We start from the raw sequence: 14,814 nt of genomic DNA, 5'->3' as shown, positions 1-14,814 counted from the left end.
AAAGAGAAATAAATGAGCATACGATTTCAACATGAGGAGTGCCCTGACTAGTTTTTGAGGAGGCTCCTTTAGTCAAATGAGTATATAACATAGCTAAGAGGTTTTGACACTACTCAGTGCTGAGGGAAGTCATAGGATCAACTGATACAAAAGAACAAGTTCTGGCTGCTGAAAACAGAGTAGTCCGCTGATTTGGAAGATGATGAAAGAGTAGAATGCTGATTATTACGTTCATGATAACCAGATGAATATCCATGGAGTTTATAATACTTGTCTGTGGTATGCCCTAGAATGTTATAGTATGTGCATATTGGAAAATTTCAACATTTATTCTATCCAGTGCAGTTTTGTTGCTTCGAATTTTAAATGTTTGGGAAGATGATGTATTCTTAACAGCAAAGGCGGCAGAAATTTGAGATAAATGGGAGAAGGTAGGAATAGAGCGTTGTTCAGCTTCTTGAGTAACAATAGTAAAAGCTTTGTTAATCGATGGTTCAGGCTCCATCAATAAGAGTTGAGTATGAACTTGAGCAAAAGAGTCATTCAATCCCATGAGGAAGCACATCATACATTCAGTTTGATAAAAATCAGTCAGATTTTTTACTCCTCCACAAGTCACTTGCCACATGTGCACGATGGGCGATAAGAGGCCAATTCATGTCATAAAGTCTTCAATTGAGTGAAATAAGCCATCACGGATTGTTGGTCTTGTGTCATTGGAGAAATCTCGACGTAATTAAAAAATTTGTTTTTGATTCTTCCTCTGATAATGTTCTTAATGTTTCTCCCAAATGTCTTTGGCATTGTCAAAATATAGAACACTTGCAGAGATTTCTTTAGAAATCGAATTGAGAATCCATGTTATAATAACATGATTGCATATAATCCAAGAATGATATTAAGAAGAATCACGATCTGGTTTGGAAATAGTTCCATCAACGAACAAATTTAGTTCTTTACTGTGAGAGCAATAATCATTGATCGAATCCACGAAACATAGTTGTTTTCGATGAGTAGATCTGAAATCAAAATGAGACTTTGTGCGGTGAAGGTAGTAGAGATCCATGTAATTGTTGATAGTTGGTTGAGAAGTGGCAGATATGAGCGATGAAGTTGGATTCAATAGTTTGTCATCCATCATTGACCATGTGGCAAAATAGCCTCACTTGAAGATTTTTTTTTTTTTTGTCTGAAGCAAAAAATAGAGAATATGAGATGAAGCATGAAACGGTTGAGGCTGACTTCACTAGAATGACAACGTTCATGAGAGAGTCTACGTGAATCGAGGAATGAAACGACGATGAAAACTGAAGCTAACATTGATGCCAACAAGTTCCAAACTGAAATGCGTTGATTTCTATGAAGAAGATGATCTATAGAAATTGTGCCAAAGTCGAAGTGGAGATGAAAGAGTTCTTGTCATCAATAGAGATTGAAGCATCGATGATCGACATCGACGACAGCGTCGACTGAAACAGAAGTGATACAGTGGTGACTATGGTTAGAGAGAACCACACTCTAATACCATTTTAGTCCAATCCAATTTTACTCAATATTTCACTATTCAATAAATTGATACAATAAATGGTAGAAAACAAACAAATAAAGAAATTACAAGACTATCCTTAATATGGAAAATACAAGACTACCCTTAATAGAAAAGAAAAGAAAGAAAGCAAGAGAGAGAAGATGGTGATTTGTGAGTGAGAAAAGGAAGAGAGCATGAACGAGATGGATTTTTTTTGCATGCACGAGCTTATTTTAGTAATTTATGTTAGCATAAATTCTTAATATCTATATTGAATAGATAAACCCTAGGATCATTCATGCTAAATTGTCAAGAATAACATACCGAATTCTATTGCACAAATGATGATAGCTTCAAGATGATGATGGATAACTATGGTATTCCTCAACCAAAACTCCAAATGCCCTTAGTGGGATCTCTCTCTAGATGGGATTCAAGAAAGACTAAGTGCTTATTGTTTTGATATATTAGAGACCATAGCCTAAGGTCTCTTTATATACTAGTTCAATTAGGGTTCCCATTAAACCCTAATTAACTAGAAATTGGCTTCTACCCATTAAGTCCATACTCAATTAAGAATCTAGGGCCTTAATTAATTAGATCACATAATAGAGCCCAATCTAATAAAATAACCCAATGTGATAAATTATTAATCCACATACATAGCCCACTTTAATTAAACATATTATTATTTAAATTTGTTCAACAATCTCCCACTTGAGATATGTCTGTGTACCTGATATAATTAAATCACATAAACCTTAAGTGCGCATAAACAAGTTATTTCAATAATAGAATCCCCCTTTAGTTCAATCTGGTCCATCTCCAATATTAGCACGGAATCAAGGCGACTTTCTTCACTACCCTTGTAACTAAACCTTTCTTGATCACCAATTCCAATACATTCAATGACATAGACCAAGTATGGATGGATAGCATGGAAACTACATGCAAAGTGATCTAGATCATGTCTATTTCCAATTGGTCCAAATTCCTTAATGAGATCATTCTAAAAAAATTTATGCTAAACCATGCATGATAAACGAGTTCAGATAATAAAACATAAACCATCAACTTTATTCTATATAGAAAATAAACAAAATAAGGTCAAAGAACATCCTCAATAACAAACTCTCACTAAAGCGTGGAATCAGAAAAGTGACTAACACCCATGTGAGCAACATGCTCATGAAAAACTTTAGGTGGTAAACCTTTAGTCAATGGATCTGCCACCATAGAGTTTGTTCCTATATGTTCTATCGAAATTTGACCATTTTGAACTCTTTCTTTAACAACCAGAAACTTCATGTCTACATGTTTTGACTTTGTTTTGCTTCTGTTGTTGTTGGAATACATCACTGCCGACTTATTGTAACAAAATAATTTTAGTGGTCTTTCTATGCCAACCATTATCCACAGCTCAGTGACAAAATTTTGCAACCATATTCCATGATTGGATGCCTCATAACATGCTATAAACTCCGCAGCCATGGTAGAAGAAGCGATAAGTGTTTGTTTAACACTTTTCAAGATACAACTCCTCCAGCCAACATGAAGATATAGCTTGAAGTGGACCGCAAAGTGTCTTAACATATAGTATAATCAGAATCAGAATACCCAATGATCTCCAAAACTTCTAATCTTCGATAAGTGAGTATATATTCTTTTGTTCTCTGTAAATACCTCATAACCCGTTTGGCTGCTTTCCGATGATCCATCCCTGGGTTACTCAAATATCTGCCTAACACTTCAACTATGAACGCAATATCTGGACGTGTACATACTTGAGCATACATTAGACTTCCAATGTCCGATGCATAAGGAACCTTCTGTATCTCCTTAGTCTCGAGTGTGGCTTTGGGGCATTGACCTAAATGAAATTTATCACCTTTAGCGATTGAGGTATCTCCCGGTGCACAATCTTTCATGTCAAATCTACTCAAGATCTTTTCAAGGTAGTTCTTTTGTGACAATCTCAAAATACCTTGAGAACGATCTCACAGTATTTCAATTCCTAATACAAAAGAAGCACCACCAAGATCCTTCATCTCAAAATTCTTTTTGAGAAATCTCTTTGTGTCATGCAATAAACCTACATCATTACTAGCTATAAGTATGCCATTGACATATAACACCAGAAAAATTGATTTACTCTCATTAAACTTGTGATATACACAATCTTCACTATGTTCACCTCAAAACCAAATGTGATTATCATTTCATGGAATTTGTGATACCATTGATGAAAGGCTTACTTGAGACCGTAAATGGATTTCTTTAATTTGCACATCATAGATTTTGAATTACCAGACACAAATTTTTCTAGTTGCACCATATAGATCGTCTTATCAATGTTCCCATTGAGAAACACAGTTTTTACATCTATCTGGTGTAGCTCTAAATCAAAGTGAGCTACTAATGCCATGATTACCCTAAAAGAGTCTTTCGATGAAACCGGAGAGAAAATCTCTTCGTAATCAATGCCTTCCTTTTGAGTAAAATCCTTTGCAACAAGACGAGCCTTATATCTTTCGATATTGCCATGTGAATCCCTTTTGGTTTTAAATATCCATTTATAACCTATGGGTTTCACTCCTGATGGCAGTTCGACAAGTTCCCAAACGTCATTGTCTTTTATGGATTTTATTTCCTCTTCCATAACACTTATCCACTTTTGAGAGTTAGAACTTTGTAAAGCTTGTTGGAAGTTGATTGAATCATCTTCCATTACGCCTACATCATCCTGATGTTCTTGAAGAAACATAATATAATGATCTAGAATTGCACTTCTTCTCTCTCTAGTAGATCTTCTTAGTGGCACTTCTTGAGGTTGTTGAGTTTGAACTTCAGGTTCAACAATGGGGACTTTATTATTGTCTTGTTCTATAATTGGTTCAATAATGAAGTCAAGAATTGAAGCCTGAACATCATCTATAATCACATGAGGAAAAGAAACCAAATCCTCTTCAAAGACAACTTTCCTTATGTTATCTTCCCCCCAAACTCAACATCCTCAAGGAATCTAGTATTTCTTGTCTCAAACAATGATCTAGAAGTGGGATCATAAACTTAAAACCCCGAGAGCGCTCGGAATACCCAACAAAATAGCAGCTAATAGTTCTTAAGTCCAATTTTCTTTCATTAGGCCTATAAGGCCTAGCCTCAGCTGGACAACCCCAGATGTGAAGATGTCTGATACTAGGCTTCTTTCCTTTCCACAGCTCATAAGGTTTTTGGCTACTGCTTTACTAGGTACCCTATTAAGAATATATGTTGTAATCTTTAGTGCCTCACCTTAGAGGGATTCTGGTAGAGATGAATGACTAATCATACTTCTTACCATATCCTTAAGTGTTCTATCTCGTCTTTCCGCTACACTATTCATGTTGGGTTTGTCCAGCATAGTGTATTGCGGGACGATTCCACAGTCCTCTAGGTATTTGGCAAAGGGCCCTGGACGTTGTTCACCTGTTCCATCATATCTACCGTAATATTCACCATCACAATTTGACAGCCTTAATTTTCTTTCCAAGTTGAAGTTCAACTTCAGCTTTGAAAGACTTGAAAACGTCCAATGATTGAGACTTCTCATGAATTAAATATAGGTACCCATATCTTGAATAGTCGTCTATAAACGTAATAAAATATTGTTGTCCATTCCAGGAGGCCTTAGGGAATGGACCACAAATGTCTGTATGTATTAGTTCTAAGACATCTGAGCATTTGTTGGCACTTAATTTTCTTATATTTGTCTATTTTCTCTTAATACATTCCACAACATTGAAGTTACTTAAATTAAGGGAATAAAAAATTTCATCTAACACAAGTCTCTGAATTCTCTGTTTAGAGATGTGTTCTAAACGCTTGGGCCATAACATAGCAGAATTCTCATTTAATTTATGCTTTATACCACATGAATTAGATAACAAGATCTTGTTAAATGAAGCTAAAGAATCAAGCATATATAGACTATCAATTAAAGAACCGGTACCAATAAACTTAGAATCTTGAAAAAGACTAACTTTATTATTTCTAAAAGAACAAGAAAAACAAAATTTGTCCAAACTGGAAATAAAAACTAAATTTCGTCTAAATGATGGTACAAAAAAAGTCTCATTCAGATCTAAATAACATCCAATTTTTAAAAGTAATATAAAATTTCCAATAGCTTCAACTAGAACTGTTTTGCCCTCGCCCACATAGATGAATCTTTCGGCATCACTTGGCGGCCGGCTCCACAGGCAACCCTGCATTGATATACTTATGTGGGTAGTAGTACCAGAATCTACCCACCAAGTTTCTATAGGTACAAAAGCTAAATTAACTTCAAAACAAACTAAAGTAAGAAGTTTATCCTTCTTTACACGCCACTTGATGTACTTGAAACAATATTTCTTGAAGTGATCTTTCCTTTTCCAGAAAAAACAAGGATTTTTAGTAGCTTGTTACTTGTTTTTATTCTGCTGAGATGTCCCTTCGCAGCATCCACAAATTTCTTGTTCTTCTTATCATGAGATCCTGTTGTCAAATGAGCACTTTCTGTCATTTCTCTCTTAATCCTATCTTATTCTTGCACACATTGTGAGATAAGCTCATTAATACTCCATTTATCCTTCTGAGTATTATAGCTTATCTTAAACTAAGTGAATTGTGCAAAGAGAGATAAGTACCAGATGCACGAATAAATTTTCATTTATCTTGATATCAAGTGTCTTTAATTTATCTGCGAGATTGGACATTTTCATAATGTACTCCCTTATGTTTCCATTGCCCTTATATCTCATAGAAGTTAAAGAAGTCAAAAGACTACTTGCTTCCCCTTTCTCATTTTTAGCAAAATATTTCTCAATTTGAGCAAGGAAATTATTGGTATTTACACTTTCCGTGATAGAGCCCAAAAAGACTACAGAATGGAGTGCCTAATGATCATCAGACACCTGCGATTTGACGTTTCCACTTCTCTATATTAGCCGTATTTGGTTGTTCCTCAGTAGAAGTAGGTTTATCGGTCCTTAATGCAAGGTCCAAATCTATACATCTAAGAAGTATCTCTAGGCTTTCCTTCCAAATCTTGAAGTTTGATCCCTTCAATTAAGGGATTGAACTTAGATTTCCAGATATTTGAGTAAGACCAACTGAAACTATAAACAACAAAACATATGCTCACAATTAAAATATAACAAAATAATTTCACATATGTGGTGGGCCCCTTAACAAGATACCTAACACAACATTGATGTCCAACCTTTGGGCAAAAACACCAATTGTAAATGGTACTCTCAACATAGTAATCAAAGTACTAACAATTAACTCTGTAAAAAAATAACCTTTCTTTGGACCGACTACTTTTCACATGAGCAATCCTTATAATTGTCATATACTCATTATCACATGCATACCCATAATTTGGCCAAATAATTATCTTCCTTTGGGCCGATAATTATCAGCATAAATTCATGAATATGCGCATCTTATATTTTAGAATTAAATTAATCTAGATAACAGAGGTTACTTTGGTAACATATTATTTTGACCAATTCAATCGAAAATATAACAATAATATAATAATATTATCGTATAAAAATAAAGGAGGAAGAACACCAAATAGCCTTTACCAATATTTACTTAATAATTGCATACACATAATACAATTAAAGCGGCATAAACATGTGAATATCAAATGGCCAAATATCATCAATCAAATTTAAATTTAAATTCACCAAAATATCAATCAAATTTAAACTTAGTCCACATCAATCAAATTTAAATTTAAATTCACCAAAATATCAATCAAATTTAAATTTAGTTCACAACATGATAAATAAATCTTGAATCTACAACGATTAATCAAATTTAAATTAAATCCACAACATGATTAATCAAATTTAACTTAAATTGACAATATTATCACTCAAATTAAAACCAAATTTTATCAATTAAGAATCTTGATTTTAAATTCACTAAATTATCAGTATTTAAAATCAAGAATCATCAGCAAGATCAAAGAAAAAATTGACGGTAAAATCAAATAGATTGTTTTATTCCCAATAGATGTTAGATTGGAAAAAATGGATCGATTAATTATTAATAAAATTGATTAATCAATTATTTGGACTTGAATCTACTGAACTCATCAGAGAAAAAAATTGTGCAAGAACACAAATTGGCTAACCAAGAACTTGCACAAATTGCGAAAAGCATTAAAAAATTGAAATAAAAATTGTGTTCATGACAATTTTCAATCACATTAAAATGCTAAAGAACACAAATCAGATTGCAAAAGAACACAAATCCGCATGGAAAAATTTGAACATTCAGTAAAATTGTGTTCAACCTTTTTTTTCTTTTTCTTTTAAACAATCTTTAAATTCTTTAACTAAAAATCAAAATCCCAATGGAAAACAAACCTAAATCAACAATCCAACATGAAATTCATGCTCTGATACCACTTATTAGCACAAATTCTTAATATCTATATTGAATAGATAAATCTTAGGATCATTCATGCCAAATTGTCAAGAATAACATACCAGATTAACTTCGAATGCCCTTAGTGGGATCTCTCTAGATGGTATTCAAGAAGGATTGAGTGCTTATTTTTTTTTTTTTTTTGTATATCAGGGACCATAACCCTAAGGTCTCCATACTAGTTCAATTAGGTTCCCATTAAACCCTAATTAACTAGGAATAGACTTCTACCCTTTAAGTTCATACTCAATTAGGAATTTAGGGGCTTAATTAATTAGATCATATAATAGGGCCCAACTTAATAAAATAATAAATTATTAATCCACATACATAGTCCATACTCTAATTAAACATATTATTATTTAAATATGTCTAGCAATACAGGTCATTTGGCATATTTTCAAAAAAATCGGGCTATTTGCCATTTTAGCCCAGATTATAGATCATTCATATAAATTTTTCAAACAATTAGAAAAGATTAATGAAAATTAACACAAGGATAATGACATTTGAAAAAGCAAATGATGGTATCTAGGGGTGTTCATGGGTCGGGTCGGGTTGGGTTTAGGGATATTTTAGGACTAACCCTATGCTTCGGTTTGTGTATTTTTCTAACCCAAACTAACCCTTATTCAATTATGAACCCGAACCAAACCAACCCAAAAAAATGGGTTGGGTTGGTTTGGTTCCATCGGTTCCCTTAAAAAAAGGGGAGATTGACAGAATATTTTAGATATTTGTGAGGCCTCCAATTTAGTATGCGAATCATAGAACATTTGGTAGTTCTAGGTAAGTGATCGCTGGGTCTTCATAGGAAATCGTCTAGTGTTACTCTGCGATTGTGTAGTAGAGCTAAGCGATCGTGTAGCAGAGCTAAGCGATCGTGTAGTCGAGCTCAGTAATCGTATAACATTTGGTAGGCGATTGTATAACACTGGGTAGGCGATCGTATAGCATTTTGTTACTCAGCGATCGTGTAGTAGAGCTAAGCGATCGTATAGTATTTTATAAACGATCGTTTGGACTTGTTAAGCGATCGTCTAGTCTTTGGGTCGATTCGTACCGAACAGTTTTCCTACGAACCCGAGAACCGAATCGACCTATTCAGATTCATTAAAAAAACCCAAACCAAACCAATTTTTTTTTAACCAACCCAAACCAACTGGGTTGGGTTAGGTTACTCGATTTTTTTAAACACCCTAATGGTATCGACTATCGATGTTCTGAACAAGATGAGAATAAGCAACGGCAATGGGACGCGCTCTCTCCTAAAAAATTAAAAAAAATCTATAATGGATTCTATTAGTGAAATTGAGGATAATTACTATCTATTTTTTTTAAATCCTCCATTTTCTTTCTAAAATTTGGTATTAGTTTTTGTTCAAGTGTACAAATTTGTCTAAATAAATAAAAACTAAAAATTGAATAAGGAAATAAAAATAATAAGGGCATTCTAAATCAGAAATATATAAGAAAACAAAATTTTAGTAATCATCAAAATGTTCATTCCAATTGAAGACAATGGATTTCTGGTTATGATATTATTGTTCATCCTCATTAATATAGAATATTATTGTTCATCCTCATTAATATAGAAAACAATATCATTCTCATCACCATTACCATTGAGATAAAAACAAGGCAAAGAGGTTAGGAAAAGTAAGTTTAGAAAGGAGTTCATCTATATCTTAAATTTGTAATTGATGGTTGAAACCATTTAATTCCTTTTTCGATTAATGTTTTGTTTGAATATTATTTTGTTCCTTATACTTTCAACTTTGATTCATTTTGATCCATAGATTTTTAAAATATTCATTTTGGTCCTTATATTTTCAATTTTGATTCATTTTGGTCCCTATACTTTCAAAATATCTATTTTGGTCTTTATACTTTCACCTTTGATTCATTTTGGTCCTTTAATTTTAAAAGCGACCATTTTGATGTCTTTAAAATGAAGTAAAAATGAAAATAAAAGATCAAAATGGTTACTTAAAAGTATAAGGACCAAAATAATCATCTAAAGATATATGAACCAAATTTTAGAGATTAAAAAAAGAACCTTTTGAAAATATAGGAAAAAAATGAACTAAAACTAAAAGTATAGCAACTATAATAGTATTCAAATATTCTTTTCTTTAAGAAATTTAACTAACTCCGAACTCGACTAGGCCCAACTCAATCAAACAAATAAAAAATATAGTGATTAAAATAATATTTAAACATTTTTTTTTTGAAAAAAAAACTGAATTCTAGAAAATTCCAAAAATACCCCCAACTCGACCGTGTAAACTAACGATTTATTTATTCTTAAACCTAAATTTATGGGGGAAAATTAAAAATCAGCCTACAAAAAAGGATAGATATTTATGATTGAAGAGAGAATTAGGGGTACGTTTTGTTGGGTCTCCCCTTTCCAATTTCCCCGTTCAATTTTCTCGGTAGCCAAACAACCAAACATACTCCTCCCAACTGACCGAAGAACACCTCGAATTTGCCAAATCCCTTGTGAAGCTTACAATCATAATCTCATTAAAAAGAAGAAGAGAGAATCTAATTACGATCACATTCTGCAGTTAACGAAATCCCAATCAACAATACACACAAGATTTCATCACACATTAGGGCAAAACAATTCCCCCCATTTTGAAGAAGAAGAAAGAAAAATCTCTAATCAGATGAAGAAGATGAAAGAAACAAACGAATATGATCAAGGAACGATAGATGTTGAGGCCTATCTTTACGCTTCACATAGCCTTTCGCCTCTTTCTCCGAATACGAACTTATCACTCCGCCGCCGCTTTCCTTCTTCTTCCACAGCTCCATCGCGTAACTCGGATGCGCATAATACGCCTCCGCCGCCACCACACCTCCGCCGTCCGTCGCCTCCACGTCAATCGGCAGCCGGACGTAGTGGCCGCGGCTCAAGCCTTCCAGTTCATCCGTTCGGCCTAATCCTCTGTTCGTCACCGCATAAACCTCACCTTCAACTCGGTGACCAGAACCAGGCGAGTTTATCAGAAACGGCACTTGATACGGTCCGCATACGAGCGGAAACGGCTCCATCGTCCGGTAAATTCCGATGAAAGAAGCGTCTCCGGTCCGCATCAGGTCCTGTAACAGCGTGTGGTTCCAGAATCCGCGTTTCAGAGTGCCGTAGGTGAAGATCAAGGTCCTCGGAATCGTCTGATTGGCTTCGGCAACCATCTCTCTCTCACTTTTGGCTTAAGATCGTGATGATGCAGCAGCCGGAGGAAGAAGAGAGAGGAAGCAGAATCTCCGATGAGATCAGCGGTTTGTTTGATTATCGAATCGCAAACAGGAAACCTTTCAAGAAAAATTAGGGAAAAAGTTTCTTTCTAGTTAATCACAGGGAGGCGTCTCGAATTTATATTCATTTTCTTTCTTATTTTTTTAAATCATTATTTTTCTTTTTGTTTGAATGGTAAATATAAAATATCTTTTTTTATAATTATTATTTATTTTAAATTTTAAACCGCTAAATGAAATCAGAGGTGAAAATAAATTTTACTATTTTAATTGATGACCTATATTATTTACATTAATTTAATTTAAATATTTTTAAAGCTCCCTCTTGCTTTCTCCATTTGTCCGTATCTTAATTTGGACCAATTAGAATCACACATGCCTTAAATGTTCAATTACCTTTGTTTTTATATGCATAATTTTGCACATATCTCTACGTGTTCTTTTTATTCCAAAATTACCCTTTTTTAGGAGATATAATTACCATTCATGATAAAAATGAGAGTATAATTTAAATTGTGACCTCTACATAGTTAAATTTCAAGTTACATTAATGTTAAAATGAGCTTATTGTAATTGACATAAAACTTGTACTATGAACTTTAAGTAAGAGATTTGATTCCTCTAATTCACGTATTGTCAAAAATAATAAGAATAACATCGGGATAAATGATNATATAAAACTGAATGTACTAGCAAACTAACTACATCTCAATTGGATACAATACACACACTATATACAATAATAATGTTCAAATCCAAAAGTAGTTCAAATAATATAATAAGGCTTGTAAATTAAAATAACTAAGAACCTTAAGATATTGCGGAGAAAATAATAGATAGTCGAAGACACGCTTTTGATAAGTGCTCTATCTTGAAGACAATTATTTGCTCTCTACATGAGAACCTCGAACTACTCAAATCTTGTAGAATTTTTGAATATTTGCTATCAACTCAACTCAAGATACAAAAAAGAAAGAAAGAAAATAACTCTTCAAGTTGTAAGGGATGCAACAAATGAAGTATGTTATTACTTGACCAAAACTCATTCAAATTGAAGAAACTACATATTCAAATTTAATATATTGTTAAATTTTGAAGAATTGCATAGAGGGTCCCTTTTGGAGCCCAAATGAAAATTAACCCCAAATTTAAAAACAAATGAATTTTGGCCATTTGCTTATGTCAGAACCATGAGAAATTACCACTTTAACCATAGATACATTTCTTCCTTCTTTGTTTTGCAGGTGCTCGATTTGGGAAAAAAATTGCGTTTTTTTTCTGTGTTTATCTTCTTTTTCTCTTTTGCATTCTTCTTCTTCCGCTTCATCTTCTTTTCACAAAGAAAAAAAATTACAATTGTGTCTGGTGAGAACTATAAGAAGAAGCAAACAGCGAGAGCAAGAAACGAGAAGAAGAATCCGAACAAAGGTAAAAATCGAAGAAAAAAATTGTAGTTGAGGAACTAGAAGAATGAGCAAAAATTGATAGTGAGAAGCGAGAGGAAGAATCTGAACAAAGGAAAAATTGAAGAAAAATTACAGTTGTGTCTGATGAAGAACTAGAGGAAGGAGCGAGAAGCAGGAAAAAGAATCCAAACAAAAGAAAAAATCAAAGAAAAAAATTGTAGTTGTGTCTGATGATGAACTAGAGGAAGAAGCGAGAATCGAAAGTGAGAAATTAGAGCGAAAGGAAGACCCTTGCGCGCTTTTGAGGTCAAATGGGTTGTTTTCACATGTGGCTAACATCAGTAAAAGACCATTTTTCATTTGGACCCTTGAAAAAGGGCCAGCTACAATCCCATTAAACATGTACATGAAGCATCATCTAATTTTAAGTTTCAATCCAAAAGTCTCTAACCATGAATTTAATCTACATAATTAATTTTTTTTTTCATGTTTCAATGGTTTTCACTTTCTTTTACTATAAATATCCAATAAATAATAAGAGAATAAATTTGAAATTGCATGTACATTTTGAAGCAGATCATAGACTTCAATATAGAAAAAGGTTAATGTTTTATAAGTAACAAATTTAACTCCTTAGAGGATGTTTTAGGTATGGGGTGGAGTTGTAAAGTTGTGGAGTCCACCGTGGGTAAGGAGTTTTTTTTTTTTTTTTTTCCTTTCTTTTTGAGTACAATAATTCTGAAGATGAGAAATCGAATCTTCCACCTCTAAGAAAGAAGGTTATGATAATTATTGAGCTAAACTTACTTTAGTCCATGTTGGTGTGTAAGGAGTTTAAAAATATATAAACTTGATTTTTTTATTTGTAAAGCTACGAGACCATAAACTCATGGATCAAATAAGAAAGGGAGTTCATAACTCTAGTTGTTCGGATTTCAACTCTGTGACCATAAACCACCTTAATACTTAAATCATTTTTTCGTCTTGATTGACAACTTCGGCATAAGGGCATGTGAATATTAAGTGAGAAAACAGCAAAATTTTCTATATTAAACTTACTTTTCAACAACCATTGCTCTTATTTTGGGTTTGACTATGCCTTACTTCCGTACTTTTATTGGCACATTATATGCACGCAGTCCAACACATTGTAAGTATAAAATAAAAATTGATCTATATTCCTACCCATTTTCCTTTTAAAATGTTCTTGTCTTAACCATTAAGCTATTTGTATGGTGAAAAGTCATCTACATCTATCATTTATTGCATTCTATATCCAGTTTGAATCTGTCTCAAATAAAGCTACTAATCATACATACAAAATACACCTTATTTGATATTCTCTCCAAGAACGTTTAACGTGCAGAGTTGAATTGGTAATTATTATAGGAGGAGAGTAATTAGGAGAGTTGATACGAATACTGATGTGAGAAATATGAGTTAATGCGAATAACAAAATAATAAATCTCTTTAATAATTAGTGAATCAAACAATAGGTGGATTTTTTTACCCACCCAATCCAATCCAACTTAAAGGCCAAACACTCCTTTAAGTAAATTGAGAGTAATTGAGAGTAGAGTTCAAGTCAAAATCCTTCCCATTCAACATATAAGATCATGACACTGTTAAACTAGTTATCCCCTACTTGCGAATTAATTGCAAACTAAGGTTAAGGTTAATTAAAGAAACAATTTCCACAACTAAATACTCCCAACTTTTTAGCATCGTACAACACATGAGCATGTCTCTTTTTTATTAGGTGTTTTGTAAGAAGGAAACTCATTTTCCATGTGTCAAAAGTAGATAAATATACCAATTATCATGTAGATCTTAGGGATAATGACCATCTAAATATTTCCATAATTGTATGATATTGTCCATTTTGGCTTTAACCTTCATGGTTTTGTTTTTCGTTTCACCTAAAAGATCCCAAACTCTTAGAGATAACTGTCCTAAATGTGGGACTTTGGTTACACTTCAGCAATTATGCCCTTGAACAAATGACCACCAAAGTTAACTCCTCTTTACTGGAGTCTATTCCCTATCGACTAGCTCAATCATAGATCACAATGATTATGTCATTGAGGCACATTGACATGATTAAATGTAAGGGGTATGATTCTAATACTACTTGTTCTTATCCAT

At 33.3% G+C, this 14,814-nt stretch overlaps 1 protein-coding gene across 1 annotated transcript; it reads right to left on the bottom strand.

Annotated features, from left to right (window-relative positions):
• Window positions 1–10,486: 10,486 nt before the first annotated feature.
• LOC120088473 (putative gamma-glutamylcyclotransferase At3g02910) lies at window positions 10,487–11,386 on the bottom strand. Its single transcript, XM_039045808.1, has one exon. The coding sequence runs from the start codon at window positions 11,198–11,200 to the stop codon at window positions 10,664–10,666; it is 537 nt and encodes a 178-aa protein (XP_038901736.1). The 5' UTR covers window positions 11,201–11,386; the 3' UTR covers window positions 10,487–10,663.
• Window positions 11,387–14,814: the final 3,428 nt, after the last annotated feature.

This window comes from Benincasa hispida, chromosome 10 (assembly GCF_009727055.1).
Source record: "Benincasa hispida cultivar B227 chromosome 10, ASM972705v1, whole genome shotgun sequence".
Taxonomy (NCBI): Eukaryota; Viridiplantae; Streptophyta; class Magnoliopsida; order Cucurbitales; family Cucurbitaceae; genus Benincasa; species Benincasa hispida.
Note: the sequence above shows the minus strand (reverse complement) of the source record. Positions and strands in the feature narration are given on the sequence as shown.